At 35.8% G+C, this 27511-nt stretch overlaps 2 protein-coding genes across 4 annotated transcripts; one reads left to right on the forward strand and one right to left on the reverse strand.

The window, feature by feature from the left end:
* Nucleotides 1-7: 7 nt before the first annotated feature.
* Nucleotides 8-25363, reverse strand: LOC129243443 (putative zinc finger protein 840). 3 transcript variants are annotated; one of them, XM_054880472.1, is made up of 4 exons: nucleotides 24943-25363; nucleotides 1470-2663; nucleotides 813-1404; nucleotides 8-754 (listed from the first exon to the last, which is right to left on the reverse strand). In XM_054880472.1, exons 1-4 carry the CDS (start codon nucleotides 25117-25119, stop codon nucleotides 102-104), a joined length of 2616 nt encoding a protein of 871 aa, XP_054736447.1. In that variant the 5' UTR covers nucleotides 25120-25363; the 3' UTR covers nucleotides 8-101. The 3 variants fall into 3 exon arrangements, with proteins under 3 accessions (XP_054736447.1, XP_054736449.1, XP_054736448.1); XM_054880474.1 differs by lacking the exon at nucleotides 24943-25363 and adding an exon at nucleotides 3055-3159; XM_054880473.1 differs by lacking the exon at nucleotides 24943-25363 and adding an exon at nucleotides 3022-3125.
* LOC129243444 (caspase-1-like) lies at nucleotides 22080-23963 on the forward strand. The gene is made up of 3 exons (XM_054880475.1): nucleotides 22080-22776; nucleotides 23078-23322; nucleotides 23387-23963. Exons 1-3 carry the CDS (start codon nucleotides 22574-22576, stop codon nucleotides 23938-23940), a joined length of 1002 nt encoding a protein of 333 aa, XP_054736450.1. The 5' UTR covers nucleotides 22080-22573; the 3' UTR covers nucleotides 23941-23963.
* Nucleotides 25364-27511: the final 2148 nt, after the last annotated feature.

A 27511-nucleotide genomic window follows, 5' to 3' on the forward strand; every position in this document is an offset into this window, starting at 1 on the left:
TGTTAAATACGTATGTATATACTTGTATATATATTTGGATACGAGACTTGTTGAAAATTTTAATTCAAGCATACAGTACAATTGTATATTTATATCTTGTATTATTTTGACGCCTTCGTTGTGAGTATCAAATTCCCATCCTTTATACGTAAACGTCCTTCTTTGGCCATGGCTGCTGCTTCCGCTTTTGTGACGACAATTTTCTGTACTCTCATTTTTTTTTCACCCACTTTTATTTTTGTAACCGTATCACCTGCAGGTCCAGCCTCCGTTCCAAGTGCTACACCCCCTTTATTAAGTGTTACAGGTTTAGAATCAGTCTCCATACTTCCTATACCGGCTGTCAATTTTCGTTGATTGGACCTCTGTAAAGTTTTCGATTCCTTACTGGTAGAAGAGGCTCCACTTTCGGCATTCTCATTACTATGTTCAGCTTGTGGTGTTTGATTTGTTGTCGGTCCACTGCTATTCGCCGAATTTTGACTTACACTAATATTTCTAGGTGATTTTCGCGAAGTGTGCTCGACTACATTTTCTGCATTGTTTCTCAGTGCTTTGCGACGCAATGGAACACCGCCTTCATTTGCAGTAGTCTTTGCAATTTTTGTACCAGTTGTGACAATAACTTTACTTTTCTTTGTAGGAGGCTCGTGATCGTCGATAATCTCATTCAAACAATATTCCTCATCGCAATGTTGTTCAACTTCGGCATTCAGTTGTTTCGTTTCTTCAACGTTTTGTTTGTCTGTATCGTCTGCATATAAAAATTAGATTAAATTTATTTTACAATATAACATTACAACATGCCTTACCTTTGCTGTCTTTGGATATATTAAATGATTCATTATCATCTGTGAGTATTTCATCAATAAGGAATTCTTCAATAACTTCTTCTATTTCTTCATCGTTTTTTTGTTTCTGTTCAGATGTTATATTCTTGACATCCTCCGTATATGCTGCCAGATCCGCAGCGTGCGCACTATTTATGTGATAGTTTTGTTCATTAAGAGTAAGAAAAATTAAGTCACAGAACTCGCAGGGGTACGACTCATTACTGGCATGTTCCTTAATGTGCGCCGTTACCGACTCTACATCTTCAAATACTTGTTGACATAGTGGGCATGTCAGTGTTACAGTTGCATGTATTGCAGAGTGCAAAACTAGCTCGTTGCATGTCTTATAAACTTCATCACATTCATTACACGAATACATAATGACGCCTTCTTTGTGTGTACGCATGTGACGTGACAAGTGATGCGAAAGCAAATATGATTTTGGACAAAATTTACATGGAAAGGGTCGGCTCCCTGCGTGTGCAACAAGATGGCGTGCCAACTTTGAAGATGTGCAAAAACTTTTGTCGCAATATTGACAGGAGTATGGCTGTTCGGTTGAATGCACCACCTAAAAGAATTCAAATCACATTTTATCTACAAAATAATCTTGCACAATTAGAAATCTTAACTTACTTCGTGACGTTCCAGACCTTGTTTAAAGGCAAATGCTTTGGAGCACACTTTACACTTGAATGGTCGGTTTTTTCGATGCCGTTCAGTATGCTTCTCCATATCATCTTTCGACAAGAATGTCTTCTCGCAAAATATGCAAAGATACTTGGGTATGTCAGTATGTATTTTTTCATGCCTATGTAATAGTGCGGGTCTAGTGAAACCTCTGTCACAAACTGAGCACTTATACTTGCGTTCACCAGTATGAATTACGATATGTTTTTGAAGATCGTACTTGGAGAAGAATGAACGATCGCAGTCCCCGCATTGATAATGACGTTCACGCGTATGATTCACAACATGGATGTCACGCAGCTGCAACAGCGGAAATGTGCGCTCACAGTAGGGGCATGGAAAAACATTTGTCTTGACCGGAGCCGCGTTCTTTATGGGATCTGGTTCAGTTTCATAAGGCTCATTAGGATCCAATATTTCAGTCACAATAGAAACGTTTCCATCCTCGTCCTGTTTTAGCTGTGGTTGTTTAAGCCGTGGTTCCACATCTACGTCAGCTTCCTTGTTCAATATGCGTATGGAGGATTTGTTTAGTACTTTTGGTTTCATTTTCGTTGTGTTCGTAGTTGATGTGGCCGCCTTAGTAGGAGTGAATTCCCTGAATTGCACATCGAGTGAGGTAAAATCAAGATCTTCAGAAGCAATCAAACGTTGCACATCATCTATTGAGATTTCCTCATTATTTTCCACTTTAGTAAGGAAACTAAAAGCCTCGTCACTTTTCTCTTTTTTTACACGCATTGGCATCGGTGGTTCCGGCAAAGCAGCTGGATCGGAATTAAGTATTTTCCTGGGAGTTGATACTGACGTGGATGTTTTCTTGGTATTAGTTGATTTTGAAATGCCTACTTTAGCGCTGTGTTGTAGGGGCTGCGCTTGTGATTGGTCTTTACAAGCAGAGGATGATGCATCTTCTAGGTGTTTAAAACTTTTATCTTCGTTGGGCACCATAGAAAGCTTTGGTAAAAGCTCTGACGGTATAGTTGGTCTCTTCAATGGAGCCGGCCAGTCTCCAAGAAGTGGAACTTGGCTCAACAAATTTTCCGCCTTCTTACACATTTGCTTGAACCGATAACAGTAGTCGAATGTCAACCGACATTTTAAACATACCGAAGGCGGCATTCCATCGTTTAGAAATACCTAAAAATATGTTAAGATTGTGAAAAAATATATTCTACTTTTAATTTTTTCAGACTAAGAATTTGCTATATTGAAACTAAAAGAATTTTTGATACACTTTTTTTGAATTGAAGAGGTGCTAAAGATCACTATAACAAATGTAACGGTTTTATGCTAATATCTTGCGGTCCAGCACAGACACTTCGTTAACATTATTCAAAACGAACTCGTTATAACACCAACAAAATAGAATACACTTTAAGTGCAAGTATGTTTATGAAGTGAATACTTATGTGAAAAGTACAGTAATCTAAATAAGCTACATGTATTTAAGGAGCTAATTAAAAGTTTTGAATTTTTCCCCCGAACTTTTTTTCACTGGCACTTCAACCATTTCATTTCACCTACTCACACTGAAAATCCATAACTATATTTAGGCTTTCAAAAACAATTATCTGATATTTTCCATCAAAGTTATCCAAACAATAATACAGCTGCAATAAGCACAATTTATTTAAGCATTTATAGCAGAAAATCATGCACAAGGATTTAATTAAAGCTGAAGCAAACCGTATGTATTCGGTACTGAGTAACGGGTGCGCTCTCTAGTACCGAGTAACGAAACGTTACTCACGAATATATTCCGTTATACTAAGTTTCCACCGCAGCCGCTATCGTGTTCTTAGCGCAAACAAGAAACAAAACACCTGTCAAATCCCATACAAAATTAAAACACAACTCCATACCTAAACCCACTTTTCAAAGCGTGTTTTGTTGGGTTTGCGTCTAATTCAAAGCGTGTTTTGTTGGGTTTGCGTCTAATTTAATTATTAAGTGGTGGCAATGTTGCTCATTTTCCTCATTTATTATTGCATTCTTATCGAAATATGGCAACAATGATTGCAATTTGTCTTTGATTGACGGCCGCCGTAGCCGAGTGGGTTGGTGCTAGATCACCATTCGGAATTCACAGAGAGGTCGTTGGTTCGAATCTCGGTGAAAGCAAAATTAATAAAAACATTTTTCTAATAGCGGTCGCCCCCAATTATTATTATTTTTTTTTTTTTTTTTATATTTTTCTTGTGGTAATCGTTAAGTGGTGCGCGCAAAATATAAAATAAGTCAAATAAGCCAAATAAATCTACAATCTTTCCTCAGGAATACTGAATCAACTCGTTGCGGATAGTATAACAGGTATTTCTTTTATTTATATATGTAATTTTATTTGTATTTACATCTAAATACATCCTAAAATATACATGTACATTATACACAAATAATGTATCATAAATCTGTTTACCATACCAAAGACCATACACTTTGCGAACGCATTAAATTGGCAGCAACGCTTAAAATTATTTTATTTTCCCTTAACCTTTTTTTTAAATAATATGTGACCAACTCACTATCAATTATTTTAAAATAAAATGATAAAATCAACATAACAAATTGAATTTTATGCACCATTTTATAATTTTATCAATTTTTATAATTCTCATTTCACAATGTCAACAAAAGACAGTTCAAACACAGTTTCTCCCAAACTTTCGGTGGAAACAGTTGACAGTTCTCCCAAACACAACTCCTGCAAACACGGTGTTTGCTTTTGGTGGAAACGGCATATAATATAATTAAGTGGTGGCAATGTTGCTCATTTTCCTCATTTATTATTGCATTCTTATCGAAACATGGCAACAATGATTGCAATTTGTCAATATGACATTTGATTGACGCACCGGCTATCCATTTGGTGAATCTTGCTCAAACGACTGTTATATATATCAAACAACAGGTAAAAAACCGAGTGTTAAGCGAATAGAGGCTACTGGTGATGCGCCAATTCCGCAATATGGACCGGGAATAGTTTTACACGAACATTATTTATATACGGTTGGGGGAACAACTGGCTATGATTACTCTTGTGATGTGCATCGCTTAAATTTGCGCACACGAGTGTGGGAATGCGTATATATCTGTCGTCCAGATATACGCGAAGATCCAGAGGGTCCCCAGCAAAACCTGCGTGACCGAAGCTCTAACACATTTACACTTTTTTATATGTTACAAACACATATGCACTCGTATTTCTTTGCTCCGTCCCCTTTGGAAAAGGTGTAAGCAGTAAGCAAACTTCATTCATATATTTTTTCTCATTTTTGCATCAATAGAAAAAAAAAACAAAAAAAACGGCAAGTGGCTGTCAAAGCAATAAGTCAAAAAGATATCTTTTCTCTCTTTTTGATATCAAAGTAGGCCGAGAATCAAATTGTCAACCTTTGGCAAATATGTAAGCAGTAAGCAAATTTCATTCATATATTTTTCCTCATTTTTAAATCAATCAAAGTAAACAAACGCCGTAGCCGAGTGGGTTGGTGCGTGACTGCTATTCAGAATTCACAGAGAAAACGTCAGTTCGAATCTCGGTGAAAGCAAAATTGATGAAAACATTTTTTAATAGCGGTCGCCCATCAGCAGGCAATGGCAAAACACCGAGTGTATTTCTACCATGAAAAAAATCTGCTCATAAACATATCATAAAACAAAATGAAATAAATGTATAAAAAAAAAAATTTTTTTGTGATTCGAACCAAGGATTTCGGATCGGAAGCCCACATTGCTAGCCGCTGGGCTATCGCGCTGTGCTGTCGCCGCTGGCCTAAAAATTATTTTGTTCGTCGCTACGTTTATATGAAACTGGCACTGGCAAACGAATCCATATGTATGAAAGGGATAAAAAATCACACGTACACAAAAAATTTGGCACAATTTTCCCAACGCTTTTAACAAAGTGATTATAAAGGGGCGGGGCTAGTGACAGTTTAACGACCACGCGTGGCGGTCATGTGCAGGGTAACCTGACCACCACTCTTCTTGCTGGGTCGTTATCGTCACGAAGTTGTCTACGATGGGCAATACATATAATATGTGGTGGTTGTCGAGCGACAAAATTCCGGATATCCAAACCCACGAAAGTGCTTTTCCTGCGTACAGCACACGAAATCGAATGGTGAGGTCGAAGCATTCATTACGGGAGGCTTGCAGGTGCGTAATAATTAAATTTAGTATTATTAAATTATATTTGAAGTTGGATATCCCTTTTCCATTTGCAGGCCGATCAAGTATATTTTGCAGATATATGGAGATTAAATTTTACTACTAAGCAATGGACACTTAGCCTCTCTACCAAAAGCTTTGTACTTCCATGCCACAGCGCACAGTCAAAATGGTTGTATGTACATATTCGGTGGTATTGAATATGATGAAAAACGTATACGACGGTGCAATGACCTTTATAAAATGTGGATGACCATACCATTATTAAGTGAAATTTGCTGGGAGGCAGTGTTACATTACAGACCAAATCTCAAATTGAATGGCCACTCACAGCTGCTTAAAATGGGCATACCATTGCGCTTTGCACAGAGATTGTGGCATTCTTCAAAAGCCAAATGATTATACAATAAATGAAGAGATATATGGTATGATATGTCATGTAACGAGCAATAAGAAGCGACAATTTTTATGTTTCATTCTAGACATAAAAGCATAATTATTGTTTGCTAACCATTTAGGAATGACATAGTTTCATATGGAAAAAATGGAACCAAAAGAATAAACATAATAAAATAAGACATTAATAATGAGTAAAAATAAAAAAAGCTAATATGAAAATAAGAGTAATTATTTTTATACGCTACATATGTGTACGAGCAGTTGTGGCGATTTTTTTTACAATATGGTTCATACACTGTCAATGGATGCTCAGATCACGAATTCTAGAAAATTGTATCATAAGAGTGGAAGCAGGATCAAGTGGCCAATCGGGCAACCAGATGAACACCAAATTTAAAAGGATAATAGTCTGCCGTCTGATTTAAAGTTCGTATCCATGAGTCTATGCATAATTAAATTCGCTTTTTCCAGATTAACGATATAAACAAATTATTTTCAATAAAGAAAAGATATCAAGTTTTTAAATCAAGGCGGCAGTAATGTGCTAAATAGAGATTGACCTCGAATGCCTGCAGTTTTTTTCTGCATACAGAGCAATTGCCACGCGCTTTTTTAGTGAAATCGGGTTTCGATAGTTCGTTTTTCTTTTGGCTATTTTTTCAAGTTTGCTGCACAATTTTTCAAAGCAGGATCTTTCCATTCGGAAATTATCTTTGAAAAACTTATCCCCATTACTCTGGCAGTCTACTTCCCAAAAGGTACTGGAATGTTCCTAAAATATACATGTACATTATACACAAATAATGTATCATAAATCTGTTTACCATACCAAAGACCATACACTTTGCGAACGCATTAAATTGGCAGCAACGCTTAAAATTATTTTATTTTCCCTTAACCTTTTTTTTAAATAATATGTGACCAACTCACTATCAATTATTTTAAAATAAAATGATAAAATCAACATAACAAATTGAATTTTATGCACCATTTTATAATTTTATCAATTTTTATAATTCTCATTTCACAATGTCAACAAAAGACAGTTCAAACACAGTTTCTCCCAAACTTTCGGTGGAAACAGTTGACAGTTCTCCCAAACACAACTCCTGCAAACACGGTGTTTGCTTTTGGTGGAAACGTAATATTACTCGCATTTTTTGTAGTATGAGTTCAGTTCAGTGTAATAAGTTTATACGTGTATAAAAACGTTTGCTGATGTACGTTTGTTTGCGCATGCGCTCATTCGGTGAATTTAAAAAGACTCGTTACAAAGACTGATGTTTGTTTGTTCTTATTGTACCTAAATATATTAAAATTTGGAAGTTAATCGTCCGTAAAAGTTTTTCAGTGCTTTTGGTGCTTCAAGTTTTGTGTACGTAGACAAATTTTTGAAATTGGAATAACGTAAGAAAATATTGTTTACACTTATTATTGTTATTATTTTAGAGCATAATTTTACTGGTACAATGGATAAGAAAAGGAGTAAACTATGGGGTTTTTTCACGGAGGCTAAAGACGATAAGGTAAAATGTGATCTTTGCAATTCGTTGTATTCCGTGAAAGGTGGCTCTACTACAAATTTGAAAAAGCATCTCATGAAGAAACACAGACCAACATATGAAACCATCATTCTGTGTTCCGAGTCAAATGCGCTAGGCCTGGAAAGTCCTATACCACCAACTTCAACAAGCGCAGAGTCTAATCCTGAAACTAATCTTGTGATTAAAACAAATGAAAGCAATTCGAAGCAGACTAATTTAAATGCCTTTATTAAACGTCCAATAAGTGTAGTAAGAGAAAAAAAAATTCATGATTTAATTTTTAAAATGATAGTTAAAGACATTCAGCCTTTTTCTGTAGTTGAAGACGCGGGTTTTAAAGATCTTATTAATTACTTAGAACCAAGTTACAAAATACCTTCAAGATATATATTAAGCAATACTTTGTTGGATTCTCACTACTCCGAAGTCCAAAAAAAATTAAAAGTAGAATTGGAGAATGCTAAATATGTATCGATTACCACCGATGGCTGGACTTCAAGAGCAACAACTTCTTACCAAGCTGTAACAGTCCATTATTTATTAAATTGGGAGATTAAGTCTGCTTTATTAGGTTGTTTTGAATGCCATGAGCGACATACGGCCGAATACATCAAAAATGAGTTGCATAAGTTCCTCTGCTATTGGGACATACAAACTAAAATATTTGTCTGCGTTACAGATAACGCAGCGAACATGAAGGCTGCTATACGATTGACAAATTATGAGCATTTACCGTGTTTTGCTCATACTCTTAATTTAATCGTGCGTGCAGGACTCCAGGAATGTGGACTCGGGGAGCTGATAAAAAAAATAAAAGGTATTGTGGAACATTTCCACAAGAGTCCAATAGCTACCAAAAAACTAATTGCCATGCAGGAGCAACTGAGGCCTAATCAAAAACCATTAAAGCTTAAAATGGACGTAGTGACCAGATGGAACAGTACCCTAGATATGATTGAGAGGATTTATTCACTTCAAGAAACTTTAGAAGCGTCTCTCGGAATCTTACACAATCCAGTAGAAAATCTTTCAGAAGGCGAATGGCAGACACTGCCAGAAATAATAAAAATTCTGAAGCCATTCAAAGAACTCACTGAAGAAATGTCTTCAGAAAAAAAGGTGACTGTTTCAATGGTCCTGGCTTCGACGGAAAGTATGACCAGAATTTTAGTCAGTTTAACTACGAATATAATAACAGATACAGGAAAGAAACTCGCAAATAAAATATTAACGGAATATAAAAGTAGGTTTAAGAATTGTCACAGGCACCCTGTGTTATCTAAAGCAGCACTATTAGACCCGCGTTTTAAGAAGCTGGCATTTAGGTTTGATTTATCATGTTATGAGTCTGCGAAAGATGCATTGAAAACTGAGCTGCAAAACGAGTTCAACTTTCATCAGCAATCTCTAGAACCTGAATTAACGTTAGCTGTAACTACTAGCAGCACTGACGCTGATAACGATTCAATTTGGAAAGATTTTGACGCTGTGGCGACGTCAGTGTCAGCTTCAAAGTCTGAAGTTAGCAGCAGTATTATAACTATGAGGCAATATTTAGAGGAAAGAATTATATCTCGAAATGAGTGCCCTTTGAAATGGTGGCAAGCACGGGCAATTCTATACCCGGAGCTCTCGAACTTGGCTGATAAATATTTATCAGTTATGGCTTCTTCTGTACCATCTGAAAGGACTTTTTCGAAATCGGGCCAAATATTAAGCGAGAAGCGCAGCTCTATTCAGCCAAAGAGAATGGAAAAAATTTTATTTTTAAATATGAACCAAAGATTCTTGCAATAATTTTATTTAATATATTAATAATTTAGTTTATCAAAAATATTTTTTGTTTTGTCTGAAATATGTTTTTATTTAATGTTTAATTTCAGTTCAGGAATGAAAGATTTTTGTTGCTTAAATGTTATTGTCAATAAATAATTTTTGACACCTATTTGTTGCTTTTCAATTATAATTTAAGAGATTCTGCCAATTCTTCATTTGTGACATCGCAACGTCACACTGTACGCGTACCATACCGATACAACATGTTCGATTCAATGCGTTATGGATAAGGTATCAAAAGTAACGAGTAACGTAACGATACGAAAGTAACGGGTACTCATCGTTATAGTAACGAACATATGCGGGTTTGCTTTTTTTCGTTACTTTTACACCTCTAGATTTAATACCTAACCATAGATAACTAGACATAGATAACTAGATGTGAAACTCTTTAATCTTGAGAGAGAGCGCGCCCATGAACTTGTTTCACAACTTGGCAGCACTTACACATTATGGGATTTTGAACAGCTGATGGCGAAATTGGCGGGCTGCCAGAAAAAACGCGCCAAAAATAACTAACGAAAACAGTTCGTTTTTACGTTGGTGGAAAACTAACACCAATTCTATGTGTGTGCAAAAATTGTGTTGAAAAAGCAGTGGAAAATAAAATTAAACAAGGTAAATATTGAAGTTAGTGCGGTATTAATATTTCATTATAATATATTATATTGTAATACTTATTTTTCAGCAATAAAATGCCAAAAATTAAGAATAGGTGCGCTCGGCGATGCGTCGGGGCTCAACGGATTTCCAATTTTCCAAGTCAGGAGAAAGACGGTGCCAGGTGAGTTATGACAATACACTTTTAGTAGAGCTTTTTAAAGTAGATATATAAGTACTTTTGTGTAATCGTGTCATAGCTATTTATATGTATGTGTCTCTTTGCAAGTAAGCTCAGGTACTTATAAATGTAGTAAACTACTCATTTCTGTTATTGCCTCGGGAGAAAACTGAGGACCTTCCCTTTATAATAAGTAGCTAAAACTAACATTTAGAGTAGAGTTAAAGGCTTTATTATTTGCATTTCAAAATAATGTAGTTAGAAGTTAAACTCATTAACCCCAAATTAGAGGCATTAAGTTTTGGTTATAAGTACTAGGGATTTTATTTACTCTTACCTAGATATGCTATTTGGCTTGATCGCTTGGGTGCAGGGAAAAGAAAGTCTAAATATCTTTACGCCTGCGAGACCCATTTCTCCAATGAAATGAAGTTGAAAAATAAATTGATACCTGACGCAATTCCCGATAGTAACCTCTTAAGTAAATCATATTTACCAACACCCAGTTTTAAATATGATATTGCGAGTCCTAATTCGATTATCGAATTAGGAACGGATGATTTTTTGCCACAATCGTTAGAAGACCGCATGGATTCATGCGGTGAATCTAACAATTTATTTTTACTTGCATCAGTTGCAGAAGAGGCTCAGGGGGAAATAAGGGATTTTAGTAGAAAAAATTTGGGCGAAAATTTTTATGAAAGAGGAAGTCAGACAAACTTATGTTTAACGTCTGTTGTAGATAGTGAACAGAAATTGAAAAGGGAAAATTCCAAGCTGAAGACAATTTTAGAAGAGAAAGGCAGATATATTTCCTACTTAAAAAATCAGTTAGCAGAAGTTTCAAAAAAATTAAAAAAATTAGAAAAAGAAATGTCCGATAAGGAAAAGAGTTTTCAGCAAAGTCAGAGTTTACGTAGAAATCTTCCTCCTCAAGTTAGTAGAATAGTTGAAAATAGTTTAAAAAACTGTAATCGCCAACCCAATGGTCGTAGATATGACAACTATTTCAAAACTTTGGCTTTAGGTGTATATTTTCTGTCTCCAGTAGCTTATAGGCACTTAAAGTCGCTTCTTAGATTCCCTGAAGACAAAACTCTCTACGAGTTCGTTTCGGAGTGGCCCCATGACCCCGGTTCTAGTAGTAGTTCTTTAAAATGTTTAGAGTTAAGAAGTCGGGGTTTCACACAGGATCAAAAATTCGTGTCTGTCTTATGTGACGAAATGGCACTTAAGAGTCATATGCAATATGTCGCCAAATATGATAAGATTATAGGAGTTGAGGATTACGGTGACGAGAATCGAACATGTAGAATAGGGAATAGTGCTATGACTCTTATGGTTCAAGGCATAGGTGGAATACCTTGGACCCATCCATTATCATATTTTATTGTCCATGGCTCATGTAAAGGGGATGTTGCTAAGAAATATATTTTTGAGGCCATTACCCAACTACAAAATATTGGTCTCACACCTTGTCATTTTGTTTGTGATCAGGGATCTAATTTCATATATTTGGCGAGAATTTTAGGAGTTTCCGAAGAACGCCCATATTTTCAAGTAAATGGCAAGCATGTCTTCTTTTTTTTCGATTCTCCACATATATTAAAGAGTACTAGGAATTGTTTAGAGAATCCTAAAAACAAGGTCAGTTTTGCATCCCGGTCAATAAGTTGGAGCGATATTGTGCACTTTTATAGCAAAGATTCCCAGAATCCGGTTCGTTGTGCTCCAAAACTTTCTGATGCACATATTTTTCCAAATTGTTTCCAAAAAATGAGCGTAAAGCTAGCCTCCCAGGTTATGAGTGATACGGTCGCTTCTGGGATGCTAGCCACATATGCCTCAGGGAAATCGCTTTGTCACTCGTCAACAATTTTAAACACCGCGGAATATGTATTGTTTGTAAATAAACTGTTCGACACATTTAATAGTTCGAGTTTAGATGCTATTTTGCCAACAAAAAAAGTCTTTTCATCAACTCCAGAGCAAATTAAATTTTTAGAAGAGGCTGTCGCAATTTTGAGAAGTATTAGGATAGAAGATGAGCATGGGTCTGACATGACTTCTTCTTTTAATTACATTAAGGGTTGGATTTTGAACATAAGTAGCTTGAAGCGCTTGTGGCGTTTTTGTCAAACGAAGGTTTTAGGAATTTGCAGACCAGACGTCTTTGCCAGGATAATTTAGAACACTACTTGGGTCAAATTAGAAGAGGAGGTGGTAGAAGTGCTAGGATTACCCCATATATGTTCTGCAATTTGTTCAAAAAATCCTGGGGATTACGATACACAAATATCGTTGTCAACGGTAATTGCGAGCCCGCCTCGCAAACTGAAAATTTTTGTGTTGAGAGATCTCATCAGATAATAAAAAACGTGTGCAACGATCATTTAGTTCGGGATCTCTCCTGGCAAGAATTTCAGGGTCTGCCACGGCCAGAACACACTTTTAATATCCTTCGAGGAGAAGAAATTTCTGATTTAGAAGATTTAGAAGTTGATTTCCTTAAGGAAAACGCTTATGCGTATTTTTGCGGCTATTTTTATTTGAAAATATTTAAGACACACGCATGTACCCAACCCTTACCATTTTTAAGAGATGAAGACATTACGTCTGAATTTTATTTCACTCAACAGAGGCAGGTTGAGAGGTGTAACTTATTAAAGCCGCCACAGGGATTTTTAGATTACGTAAAGGAGTTAGAAGTAATTTTTCAGGGAGAATTTGATTCAACCTGTCATAGGATAGGCATAGGTCAAATTTTATATGACAAAATGAAAAATGTTAGACCTTCTTTATGTTGTAATAATTGCGACAGAGATTTAGTTGTAGCTTTTTTTGTTAGAATCCGAATTTTTTTCCTTTTAAAATTTTATAATAGAAAGCTTAGCTCTCCCAACTTCAAAACAAAGATTCTGTGTGTTTCGCACATGTAAAAGAATTTTAAACAGTTGGAAAAATAGTATAAAGCGTATAAAATCTAATTTCACTTTTCATATAAGCTAAATTAAAACGAAATAAATTAAATTAAAGTCCTTGTTTTTAGAATATTTACAAAACCTCTTATTCACTCTCGGCTTCTACTTTTAATTATTATACATATGCACGTATGCTTAGACAATTCTATTGAAGACTGGGTGTTGGTTTTTTGTAAATATGTATGTAAATATTTTTTGCTTTACTTCAAAAGCATAGATTATTGATTGAATTGTGATCTCTTTAATTTGTGATATTTTACAAACTATTTTTGTTAACCGAAATTTATATTTTGCTTTAATTTGTTATTTTTGTGTTACATTCAGTTTGCAATTATGATTTTCGTCTTTATTACTTTTGTATTCATTTCATTTCATTTAAATCCCATTTTTGGGTATTAATGTATTTAACACTGATTGTCCTTATTAACACACTTTTATTAGGTCGGGTTGTATGTATGTATGTATGTATGTATGTATGTAACGGAATCTTTGAGCTTAATTTTCACTGGCTTCTAAACATCTGATCGACTTGAAATTTTGCACACCTATCAAGGACCGATGACAATGCAATAATTTGATAAAAGTTTTCCATTATCCTTATTGGGATTGCCAGGATTAATATTTTCTGTTTTTACCTGTGGGCAAAAAGTAAGGTGAATTTGAATCTTTGAATCTTTTTTTTATTCTTGTAAATCAATTTCATCCCGTTTAAAATATTGCCCTCTCGATGAAATACACTTATGCCAACGATTTTTCCAATCCCCGAAACATGCCAAATAGTCCAGTATAGACAATTGTGTGGTACCGTTGGCCTGCCTACCAAGCATGTCAACCATGTGTTGCTATGCAGAGGGTGGTTAGTTGGGCCAGAGAATAATTGTTGTGTTTTGGTCTGCCTGCCTAACATGCTGTTGCCAAGCCAAGCGCAAGTAGTGATGACTGTTTGTTGTTATGCAGTGGGTTGTTTTGTGAGGTCAGGCGAGAGTCTTTCTATTTGCGCTGCCTGCCCAGCATGCTGTTGCTAAGGTAAGCGCAGGTAGTGATCATCATGTTTGTTTGTGTTGGGCTGCATATCAAACTCGAGCATTGATGTTGATATGCTGTGATAATTTGTTGTTATTATAAAAGGCAACAATATCACAATGAATTTTGTTAGGCAGGTGGCGAGCATATTGCGGCTGTTGGCAATGGGGTTTTTGTAGGAAAGTGACACATCATACTAGTCTGTTGTCAGGCTGCATCGACTGAGCTTATATAATCTATGCAATACAGATTTCACGTGACATTCGAGGTTTTGCGCTCAACGACTCAACAACTATTCGTGGGAATAAAAATGACGCTTGAAACTACAACGCAAAATAAGAGGAGATTGGCGGAAAAAAGAACACTTGAAACTGCAACACAAAGAAAGAGGAGATTAGCGAAAAAGAGACAAAAATTGAAAGAAAAATGTTCACGATGGACGAATGACGAAATCGTCGAGAGGAAAACCAAAAGGCGACTATATATGAAACAATATAGAGCCTCACAGTCAGAAGAGGACAGAGTTGCCCGATTACAGCAAATGAGGCAACATAGGGCTGAATATCGAGCCTCACAGTCTGAAGAGGACAGAGCGGCTCGACTACAGCACATGCGGCAACATAGCGCTGAATTACGAGCCTCACCGTCTGAAGAGGACAGAGCGGCTCGACTACAGCACATGCGGCAACATAGCGCTGAATTACGAGCCTCACAGTCTGAAGAGGACAGAACGGCTCGACTACAGCACATGCGGCAACATAGCGCTGAATTACGAGCCTCACAGTCTGAAGAGGACAGAGCGGCTCGACTACAGCACATGCGGCAACATAGCGCTGAACTACGAGCCTCACAGTCTGAAGAGGACAGAGCGGCTCGACTACAGCACATGCGGCAACATAGCGCTGAATATCGAGTCTCACAGTCAGAAAGAGACAGATTAATTCGTTTGCTGCAAATGCGTCAACGAAACGCAGAGGCGAGGAGATTAAATAGAGCCAGCATAACCGGCTTCATGCAGTCAATTAACACGTTTTGTGACAAGATCTGTGAGATTTGCACTAAACGGTGCTATCAAAATCAGATCTCTAAGTGGATTGTAGACACCAAATCAGCACCATATTTGCCTAGCGAATTAAAACAAACAAATTGCTTGATGGTTTGTAAACGGTGTAAGACTCATTTGAGTTCAAAGAAAAATTTTGCACCGTCCAGATCTTATTGGAACAATTTGGACCCAGGATCCGTTCCAAATGTAATAGCGGAATTATCACACGCCGAACAACGGCTGATTTCACGCATTATTCCATTTGTAAAAATTATCAAGCTAAGTGGCGTATTCGGGCAATATAGTTTTCGTGGCCAAGCGGTATTGTTCGCACAAGATGTTTTTGAGGTTACCGAAAACCTTGCAAACATGTTACCCAGAGCCGCAAATAATGCTGGAATAGTCGTCATTACTGAGCGTTTAGAGAATATTAGCATAACACGACAGTTTTCGATATCTAAACAAAAAGTATACGATGCACTCAATTGGCTAATTTTGAACAATCCACTTTACAAAGATGTTACTGTCGATCAGAACGTCGTTATTGAAGAAAATGATATTATAAGAGTAGAAGATGCACCTGCCGAGATTGCTGTAGAGACCGATGATGAACCTACTGAGGATGCTAGTGCTTACATGAAAATTAGTGACTCTTCGAGAATTGTACGTGCATCATGGCATCAAAGCAACGATCTCATATTCACATCAGGATTCGCAGGAGTTCAATGTTGTGCGATGGCATTAGCTAACATTCTCCGGGCTAGCATTCTTTCACCACAACATTGGTCTACAAACCTTCTTAATTTAAATATGATAACAGGTGACCAAATCTATAGCAATATAAGATTTCAAACGGAGAGAAAATTTGCGGCGCATCCTATAGAAAATGATGGCTACCTATTAGTAAGAAACTTCACAGTCATCCAAGATGACTTGTTCGCATTCGGCAAAAGATTTCAGATCACTTTTGACGAAGAACCAGGTATATTTGGATGCTTGAATGACAAGTTAAATGAAAGAAATATTGGAAGTACTCTTCGCCAAGGTTTGGAGGATATGTTCATGGTATATAACGCAGGCATACTAATAACAGAGGGTTATTCATTTGGAGTAATGCATTATAATAACAAATATTACTTCAGCAACTCACATTCTTGTGGCCGAAAGGGAGCTAAAGCAAAGGGCAATAATGGAAAGGCTTGCGTTATTGAATGTGATAATTTGGACGAGTTCGTGAGGATATGTAAACGCACAACAGGCAGTAAAAATGTACAGTTTACTCTTGATTACATCAATGTTGAAGTCTTGGATATAGATGATGATTCTAAAGAGGTAGAAACACGTGAAAGTAGTGAGATGGTAGCAGCAGTATCCCAAATAATCACTTTTCAACAGAATTCAACTGATCAAACTATTCCACTGCAGACATCAATGATGGCACCGATTGATGTAATGCCCCCTAATGTCGAAGACGAAATACAGGACTCACGAAACCTTAATGAAATTACCCGCAAGACGAAAGATAACATCGTCAATGTGGGCCATGAACTTAAAGCAGAAGAATTTGCCTGGTACTTTCTGTTTCCCTATGGGAAGAATGGTTTCGCAGAACAGAGGCCTGTTAAAATTACAGCATTAGACTACTATCAGTCTAGAATTTTGGGAAGTGACACAAGATTCCAACGTAACGATTATCTTTTTTACGCTTTATCGTTCTTTGAATATTATCGAATCAAAAGCACGATATCAGCATGTGGCAAGAAAATTGTAAATAAAGAAGGTTCTGTTGAAGATGTCCACCTTTATCTCAAAAATTTGAGAGGTTCTGCAGCTTATTGGAGATCAGCTTTAAATGAACTATTGGCCCAAATTAGATGTATAGGAGCCCCAACCTATTTTGTGACATTTAGCTCAAATGATCTCCACTGGTTAGACCAACGAAAGGCTTTATTAATAGCCGACGGTAGACTTGATGTTGATCCAAGTACAATTGACATTTATGAGACCCAACGTCTTATCGAAAAGTACCCAGTGATTTTGAGTCGACATTTTATGAGTCAATGCTCTAATGAAATTCATTCAAAATAATGATGAAGTATTTGGAGGAAAAGTAAAAGACTTCTGGTGGCGTATTGAGTTTCAGAATCGTGGTAGTCCTCACCTCCATATGGTAGTTTGGATTGAGAATCATCCAGCATTTGATACAGAAGAAGGAATACTTCTACTTGATCGTAACTGCTGGTGTAAAATTCCAACAGAAGAAGAAGATCCAGAGCTCTTCGAGCTTGTGAACAAAGAATATTACCTCTCTAAGATGTCGATTCAATTTTCCACGTCAAGAATGTCATGAGACACGAATAATATCACATTCTTCAGACGATTTTCTCCGCAATGGGGGCAGAATTTCCTTACTTAAGCGTCGTAAAGAAGATGCTTGGGTAAATAATTACCACCCAGAGTTATTGAGACTGTGGACAGGTAATATGGATATTCAACCGTGCGGATCGAACGAAGCGATAGCATACTATATTGCAAAGTATCTGTCGAAAGCAGAACCAGAGGGTGTCGATGCTGGAATTGCACAGGCAATACAACAAATTCAACGCGAAGAGACTGACCTTTCACGCAAACTCTTCAAGATATGTATGAAGATTCTTCATGAACGACAAGTATCAGCTGCCGAATGTGCATATCGGCTTTGTCATATCCCATTACGAAACAGTTCGCGACATTGTGTCTTCCTAAACACAAGAAAGCCAGAACAGCGTTACAGAGTATTGCAATTCGATAGAAGCGGACACGCAATTGGTTACTACAGCAATATCTTTGAAAGATATGAAAAACGTCCATTACAACATCCTGACTACGATTTTGTGAACATGAGCCTAATAGAGTTTGCTATGTTGTTTGAACCACACTTTCCGAAAAAGTTAAGCGATACCGAGGAAAATGTAGACCATGATGCCTATGAGGAACAAACAAATATGCGTCGCCCACTCATCACTCTGTTGGATAAAAGCAAAATGGTTGTGAGAAATGTTCCTGCAGTTGTCAGAGTGCCATATTTTATAGCAGCTTCGGATCCAGAAAACTTTTCCTACAGCTTACTTCTTCAATATATGCCTTATCGTTCGGAAACTGAAATACTTGAAGGCTTCGATAATGCCAAAGAAGCTTTTGTAGCTCGAGAGAGTCGTTTAAGGGAAACAAGTAGACATATGTGCCAACATCGAGAGCGGGACCAACAGCTTGAAAATGCATTCAATCAGATACATGCTTTCGAAATTTTGGAGCAGCCAGAGATTATAAATCCTGAACTTGAAGAGGAAGAGTTACCAGAGAAAGAAATGAGCAATGATCAATTCCAAAGAGCGCAAAATGCGATGAATGTTGATCAAAGGCAATTAGTTGTTCTTGTCACAGAGAGTATTAAGAAGCAACTCAATGGTGATATGAAACGGGAGAAAATTTTCGTAACTGGTGGAGCAGGCACCGGGAAAACATTCCTCTTTAATCTATTGAAAAACTATGTCAACCGATGTTATGGAAAACCGGTGGTAAAAGTAAGTAGGAGTAATCAAATAGATGACATTGAAACAGAAAGCGTATTAGAAAACAATCCAATTGATGAGGAAATTGCTGAAAATGTGGAAAACAGTAGTTTATATAGTGTTGGCTGAAATATAAGAGACTCTGTTGCTAGAAATTTAATATTATGAAACATAAAATTTATTCATATTAAAAGTAAATATATACATAACAGTTCAATAAGATTCTTTTATATTTATTTTTTAATCTCTATCTCAAGCATTTTAATTTTAATTTTAACTGTTTCATGTTGCAACTGCTCCATTTTGAGGTAATGACTTTGCTTTTGCTCTATACTTTGAGTCTTCAAGCGATTTTGCTGTGCCAGCAATTCATTTTTTTTCTCAACAGCACGACAAAGTCGTCGAATCTCTTCCCTTTCATCTTCCTGCGATTTTGCAATCTTGTGTTGGTTTTCGCAAATGTTATCTAAAGTGGTGGATATTTTCTCCATACAGTAGATTGCGTTGCCATACACGTCTGAAGGCTGTCCTGCGTTGACACTCGTAGCCTTTTTGCAGCTCTCGGGGTAGCCACCGCTTCCCTACTTGTTTGGGGACGTTCTTCCTCAGATTCGATAGCGCTATTATTTTCTTCTGTCCCAAAGCTTCTAGAATGGTGTATGCCCTCAACGGCTGCAAAAATTCCACAAGTTCTTGCAACACATTCTTCGCTGCTCGTCAGTACATGCTTATTAAAGGGTCCACCTCCTGTTGCCCTCGATTCTAGATTGTTATGGGCAACCATTTTCCGAATGCACCACTTCCAGTCAGACCATATCTTGAAAAAAGACAACTCAAAAATATTTATTTTAATATTTGACTAAATACATACTTACTTTTTTCCATCCATTAACATCTTTTTGGGGCGGCCCTTCTGCATTTAGCAGCGTCGTCAGCTCTTTCCACTTTTCCTCAACAGCAACTCTGTCGCCCTTCGAAAAATTCTTCGCCAAATCTCGATGAGATTCCATAAATTCGACTAAAATTAGCTCTTGCTTGGAGTTCTTGTGTTTTCCCCTAAAAGTTTTTGAATAAGTTTTAAATATTTTAAATAAAAACTTTTATTTACATAAATATATGCAGTTATTTTGAGTAAATACTCACATTTTGATAAATTTATTTCAAAAAACAGTTTTAAGAATGTCACAAACCGCTAACGTTTAAGTTGCCGAAAATAAAACTGGAAAATTTTAACGATTTCGATTTCCAGAACAGGGTGAAAAAACGATTTGCTGATGTTCGAAAAAAAACGAAAACGGAACGATTTACAGAACATGTCAAACGATTTGAAAACGGAAAATGCGAAAATATTGCCCGAAAACGATTTGCAGAACATGCCTGTATTACTTTTGTATTCATGTACCTAATGGCCTCGGGTAACGGTCAAGCATTGTTTGACAAGAACTTTATATGTGTGCGTGTCGGCTGATTGACGCTAATATCTAAAATTTTTGATTTTCATCATTCAAAAGCCGACAACAAGTATATGTGACACGACGACACCCGACTGCACTAACACACACAAAGCTCAGTCAAGCATGCTGGATCGTCTCCCGAGGCCATAACATTAGCCATATTTTTTTAATATAACACAGGGTGAACCGAATGAGAGAAAACAACGAACATTTGTTTCGTACATAATCAGTTTTTCCAACTTTGTCCATTCTGTATGTTCTGTTTTTTGCTCGTATCTAATAAGTGTTGGCAAACCTAGTTTTTGGTTTAAGTGTGGAAATTTTCAGCAAGTAATGAATAGGCCATTATTCAATATTAGTAATATTGAGATATTTAAAAATAAGTAAGCATAATTTTAATCCAAGCCTTATTAATAATAAAAAAAATATTTTATACAAATTATAAGTTTCAATAAAGCACTAGAAGCCGCTTTTTAATATATATCGCCTGAAGAAAACATCAATCAATTTAGTCATGTTTATGTTGGTGTATCAGCTTAAAATAGTACACATATTCTTAAGCGGACTACAAACACGGAAAAAATCATAACAATCGGTTTAAATTTCAATAGGTCGATGTGTGTGTGGTCAGATTGATAGCTGACAAATTTTTTTGTTTTCCTTGCAATCGGTTGAGTGTGTGTAGCGAAGCTGACGATTTTTGTAATACCTTTTCAGATTTCGAAGAGTACACGTGAGCGGAATGGCAGCATTCATAATAAACAAAATGCATGTCAATTATTTTCTTTAACACAAGAGAACAACGTGAAATGAAAATCATCAACCGATCCAAAACAAATTGAACCGATTGTTAAGATTTGCTGCGTGTTTGTAACCCACTTTAGGGAAAACTGCCAGTTAGACAGTGCTTAGCTAAATATAAGTCCTGTTTGCTAAACAGACTAACATTAAAATATAAATATGCCAACTCTAGCGCCATATAAATAGTAAATTTTAGGATAAAATACTTCTCTTCATGTAGCTAAAATGTGATTTGAATTTGGATCAAATTGTGTCATAAATATGAATGAGAAAGTGAGAGTGAAACTATAAGTACTACCCTCGAGTTTTCTAAAAGTAGTAGGTCCGCTTGGATAAAAAAAACATAAATATTACGAAAACACGATTTTTAAACGGTGGATATTATTATGACTATATTTCAATGACGCAGAATGGGGTTCTACGCAGAAATACAGTGGATAGCGTAACCGGAGTTAGACAAATGGTATTTCAATTGTTTATACTTTCTACTCAAGTTTTATTATCATTAATTTAATTTGACAAATTTTCGAAAAAAAAGTAGTTTAACACAAGTTTTTCTAATTTTCCACCAACATTTTATTTTTATTTTTTTTTTAATTCAGCAAATACTACGGAAGTATTTACATTACCCTTCCAATAACGAACTCAGTTTTACAAAAAGTTAAGTAGTTTTCGAGAGATGTGCAAAAATTTACCTTTAGCCTGACATTTCTACTTCATTTTAAATTAGCGCATACAAATTTGAGTAGCGTAATAATCACTATAAGGTTTCGGCTAGGTTCAATAAAACTAACTCATTTTTTTAGCGAAACGCAAACATTTTTTACTTATTCCGATAAGAGTTTACTATACACAAAAAAGTATACACAGAACACTATTCATAAAAGTAACTAAAGTGCCAATACTGTTTCGAATATACCGATAACTCGTCAATTTTGTTTCATTTCAAAGAACTATACGGCGTCGCACGCCAATCAGTTTTTTGCTTCTATCTAGCAAACAAGTGTAGTATTGTTTTTATAGTTCGGTTAGTTTTTTGATGCAGTTGAGTATTTTACTAGTTGTTTTTATTTGTTGCTTAGAATATTAGTAGTACTGACTAAACGTACTGACCTCCGATTGAATTATTGCGGAGTATTAGCTACATACGAAACTGCCCGAAAAGTGGTCTATCCATTTTGGGTAGAGAATTGTGCTATGAAACTAATTTTCAATCGAATATGAATTAAATTTAATGCCGACAACGAAGCAACAGCTGCCGCGCATTTAAATTCGAGAAAACGATAAGCAATCCTGGGTGGTTGTTTAGTGCAATTCATAGATTTTAGTTTTAACAGAAGCAGCAGCAAACTACGCAGGTTTCTCTAATTGTTATATGAGAGGAGGCGTGGTGAGCAGCGCTGAAAAGACTGAGTAAAAGGAAAAACCTGCAGTTGTAGCAACGAAACGACGAAATAACGTGATGACGGACGAGTGCATTGCCATAAAGTATGAATACATGGGTAGAAAGGACAAAAGTGGCGTGTTAATGCCGAATTGTGATAAGTTAGATGCACAACCGACGGGACGAGAGAAATGCACTGGTAATGAAAACAATGCGGTTGGACCCAATGCGTCGTTCACAAACAAAAGCAATAATGGAAGTATTGAGGACGCTGGTGCAGAGTAAGTGATGATAACAAATGTACTCTATCGTATGTACATACATATATACGGTTATGATAAATTTTAATTAATTCCCCATATATTGTAGAAAATAGCCTAAAACATTTAGAAATTTGAGTGCACGAATTACAAACCTAAAAAATATGTACACAACGAATTTACTATTTTTGATTAACTTACTTGAGTGTACTTCGGTATCACTAATATATTTTGGTTGCTTTTTTTTTAAAGAACATTTTAATGCAGATAAACTTCAACTTGATGTGGTTAATGAATTATTTTCTTTTTTCCATTGCTTCAGCTTTAACAAATATATGGCATATATGCCAACTGAACGTCATGCGAGTGAATACAACATGAATCATAAAAATCGCGGACTTGCCTTAATTTTCAACCATGAGCATTTCGATATACCCTCATTAAAACCGCGACAAGGTACCAACGTGGACTGTGACAACTTGAGTGCTGCTCTGAAAAAATTGCACTTCCAGGTGAACACTTATAAGGACTGCAAACTCAGAGACATTCTCAAATATGTTGATAAAGGTAAACAAAATCTTTTTTTTTTATTAATTTTTTAAGGTACTGAAAAAAAGTGTGTTTCTTTTAGCTGCCTCTCAAGATCATACCCACAACGACTGCATTGCCGTGGCTATACTGTCGCATGGTGAACACGGCTACCTCTACGCGAAGGATGTGCAATACAAATTGGATACTATTTGGCACTATTTTACTGCACATACTTGCCCTACTTTGGCTGGTAAACCAAAATTATTTTTCATTCAAGCCTGTCAGGGTGATCATTTTGATCCCGGGGTACATATGCGTAAGACTGAAACAGATGGTGAAACATCGATGAGCTATAAAATTCCAGTTCATGCCGATTTTTTAATTGCCTATTCAACCATACCGGGCTTCTATTCATGGCGCAACACCACTAATGGTTCGTGGTTTATGCAGTCACTAGTGGAAGAGCTAAATGAAAATGGCAAAAAGCATGACATTTTAACATTACTAACATTCGTTAATCAGCGTGTTGCAGTCGATTTCGAGTCTTGTGTGCCAGATTGTCCCATAATGCATCAGCAAAAACAAATTCCATGTGTTACATCAATGTTAACTCGTATATTGCGCTTCACTGACAAACCTTCTAAAGGTGCTTAAGTCATAACACAACTATTTGATGAGCACGAATGTAAAATTCTTTACAAATTGCTATTGTTTTCGTTATAATGAACTACCATTATATGTGAAATGAAATGAGTTGACACATAATCATTAAATTGTACAACTGCGACGATGCACACTATTTTGTGTGCGTTTAAAGCAGAGACTGAACTGCTTCCAACTTTCATTGCTTTAATTTTGCCATTTAATTGAATTTTAAAGTATTTTCGAATAACATACATGAATTGTATTTTTCTAATATAATAATGAATTAACTTGAATTGAAATGCGGTGTTTTATTGAAATTTTTAATTTTTTGTTGAGGTTTGGGTTTGAATTATTTGAATGGTGTGCGTCTTAGATAATTTTACCTGTGAACGAATGAGGTAACTATTGAATAGTTTTGAGGCAAGGTTAAGGATCCACAGCCGTTAACTACAAGTTATTAACCTGCCGACACTTCTTCACTTTTTCTATTTGACGATATAAAATCTTCTTGGACTAATAACGCAAATTTTAACGAAGTGAATCATATTTCTTTTTGCGGAACATTTGTGCTTAAAAATATGTCGAGTTGTTAACACTTTATTTGTTCGTTTCCACGACAGTCGGTTCTACATAGCCGGAATAACCCGGATTTATAGCCGGCCAAGGACTGTCACTTCAGCAGCATTCCCAGTATATGTATGGGGATTGTTTATGCTGCTACAACAACAACTTTATTTGTACGAATGTCTTGTAATATTGAAATGCACAATTTATAAACTGGATATTAAAGTTTCGTATTTCATGTTCGATATTTAAAACCAATTTTTCGTACAAAGCGTGGAGCTTCGATATTTTTTTGTTTCTAATTTTCCTGTGCAGTTGAATTTTATCCAAAGCAAATCATGTTAGTTTTGCAAAACACGTTCCTAAATCTCTGTTCTTAATTGACCTCGGTGAAAAACGAGTAGACGGTGTATCCTGTACACCTTGGGTGAAAAATGTATTACTTACCTCTATGGAAGCAACAGCCATTATTTCCACCGGCAGTGGGAGTAATGATTTAACTGGAGTATCCTTTGCATATATATTACTGAGATCATCTAACACTTGGGCAAGACAAAAGCGACAAATGGGCCTGGTTTTTAACTCAGTTGTTAAAGCTTCTCGCTGCTCCTCGTTTGTTGCCATTACTTTTAACACACTCACGGAACGCTCGACAAATAATTGCACAGAAGATCGAAATTGTTTGCAAACTATTTACAATATCAAAAAATTTCTTTCCATACACAAAAATGGTGGATGTTGGCTTGGATGCAAAAACTTGTCAAAATGTGGCATTCGAAGAAACTTCGAATAATTTCGAATTGTCATCGGCAATTTTTTAAAGTGTTTTCTTCTCTCTCCTTTACTTATGAACAATGAAACATTATTAAGGATTAAGTGAAAAATGATTAATAAATTAAAATAAATGCACAAGTTTTTATTAAAAGCAAATTACATTAAATATATTTAATATACCAACCATCTGTCGAGTGGCAGTATGGAACTTCACACAAAGATGGCGCTATGCTCACTAGAAATTATCGCTGGCATGCACAAGACGGCATCGGCTAAAATAAATTCATAGACGGTGACTTCGATAGAGCAACAACAACAACAGTTAAATGTATTTTGTTTTTGCATTTTCGTAGGTTGAAAATGAAAATTTTAGTCGAATGTACGCGAACAATACAATAACAAAGAGGCAAGATAATTTGACATTCAAAGCAAAAATATTTAAAGAATATTAAGAATAGAAAAAAAAAACAATTCGGCTGATATACCAAAGTCGCCCTGTGTGGATCCATCTTGGCCTAAACCTTTCAGGAAGTGTTTTATAGTGATACAGTATTTTCTTTTCTCGAGAAAAGAGACCTCTCATTACATGCCGACATTATGAAAATATTGGCATACACCCTGTGAAAATGTTGCATATTTCATAAGAAAAAAGAACCAGCATGATTCAATGCTTCCACAAATTATAGCTTTAATATAATAATATATATATATACTCGTATATGTTGAATATAATGAAATAGAACGACTTAAAGTACGTTCCCATAGGCATTAATTGCCAATAAATCCACAAAATTAATCTAGCAGTTCACATATGACCAATTAACTGCAAAATTGACAATCAGCTGTTAGTACTGTTGTGAAATTTTTTTCTTCATAAAAATTATTTCCGTGTTTTTGGTTTGTTTAATTATTATTAACGATGTGTAGAAAAGACTAGGAGAAGGAATAGCTAATTTAATTGCGCAATTGGCGGCTAATAATAAACAGTTGGAGGAAATCCTTAAACGAAGTCTACTGAGGTTGCAAAAAATGATGGCAGAAATACACCTGCGAAATTCCATATTTATTTTATAATAAGTAATAAGAGGACAAAGCGTTTATGGGCACACGCTTTTTCCTGTTTTGTTAATGCATAAATAATAATACCTAACAAAAAATTTATTATAATTATGTCTACAAACCTTGTTTCTTTGCTGGCATCCATTTTTTTTAATTTTTACTTTGACGTTTTTCTTTACACGCGTAAAAATAATGAGCTATTGAATAGAAAACACAGGGTTGCATGTCAAAAATGGTTATTATCTATTGGCCTCTGGTGACGGACAAGCATTGTTTGACAAGAACTGTATATGTGTGCGTGTCGGCTGATTGACGCTAATATCTAAAATTTTTGATTTTCATCATTCAAAAGCCGACAACAAGTATGTGTGACACGACGACACCCGACTGCACTAACACACACAAAGCTCAGTCAAGCATGCTGGATCGTCTCCCGAGGCCATATGATTATTTCATAATCTCTGATTTTGGGAGAGAAGTTTTGTATGGGAAATCTCGCTTTTTTGATTACGGATTGGGGAGATTGAACGTATTATTACGTACATTTAAAGTTTTCGAATAACTGTTTTGTCGAACCTGTTTTTTTTAGAGAAGTGATGAAAATCGTTACAAAAATGCGACGTTCGTATCGAATTGCGTGTTTGTTGCGATATTTTATATTAATAAAATATTAGATAAAGAAAGTAAGACAAAAAGCAATAATAAAAAGCGAAAATGGCCAAAAGCACGGTTCAATGCTAAGGACGTATTTTCCAATGCGAATCTTTTAACAATTTTAAATGAAAGTTATTCTAAGAATTACATAAATTATATATTGTTGGATGAAATCCTTTTTGAACTGCTTTTAGAAAAAGTTCGGGTATATATTAAAAAAAGACATCTTATCGAAGAATACCATAAGTGTTCATCATTGATTATATTTTCTAAATCCGTCAAAAATTCAAATATCGCAAGGATTTCTCTCTCTTAATAACTTTTAAAAGTTCACACCTACAGCACGTCCACACATTTGATATGTTTTTATTTTCAATTATTTATTTAAATTTTTATACGCATACATTTTATTGTTTCTAAATGCGGAAAAATTTCTATACTCCTCAATGAAATGGCTCCAAATTTTATTACCTGAACACATATGTAGATATCAAGGAACAGATATCACACATTTACTATCTAGAAATAG

This window comes from Anastrepha obliqua, chromosome 4 (assembly GCF_027943255.1).
Source record: "Anastrepha obliqua isolate idAnaObli1 chromosome 4, idAnaObli1_1.0, whole genome shotgun sequence".
Classification (NCBI taxonomy): domain Eukaryota; kingdom Metazoa; phylum Arthropoda; class Insecta; order Diptera; family Tephritidae; genus Anastrepha; species Anastrepha obliqua.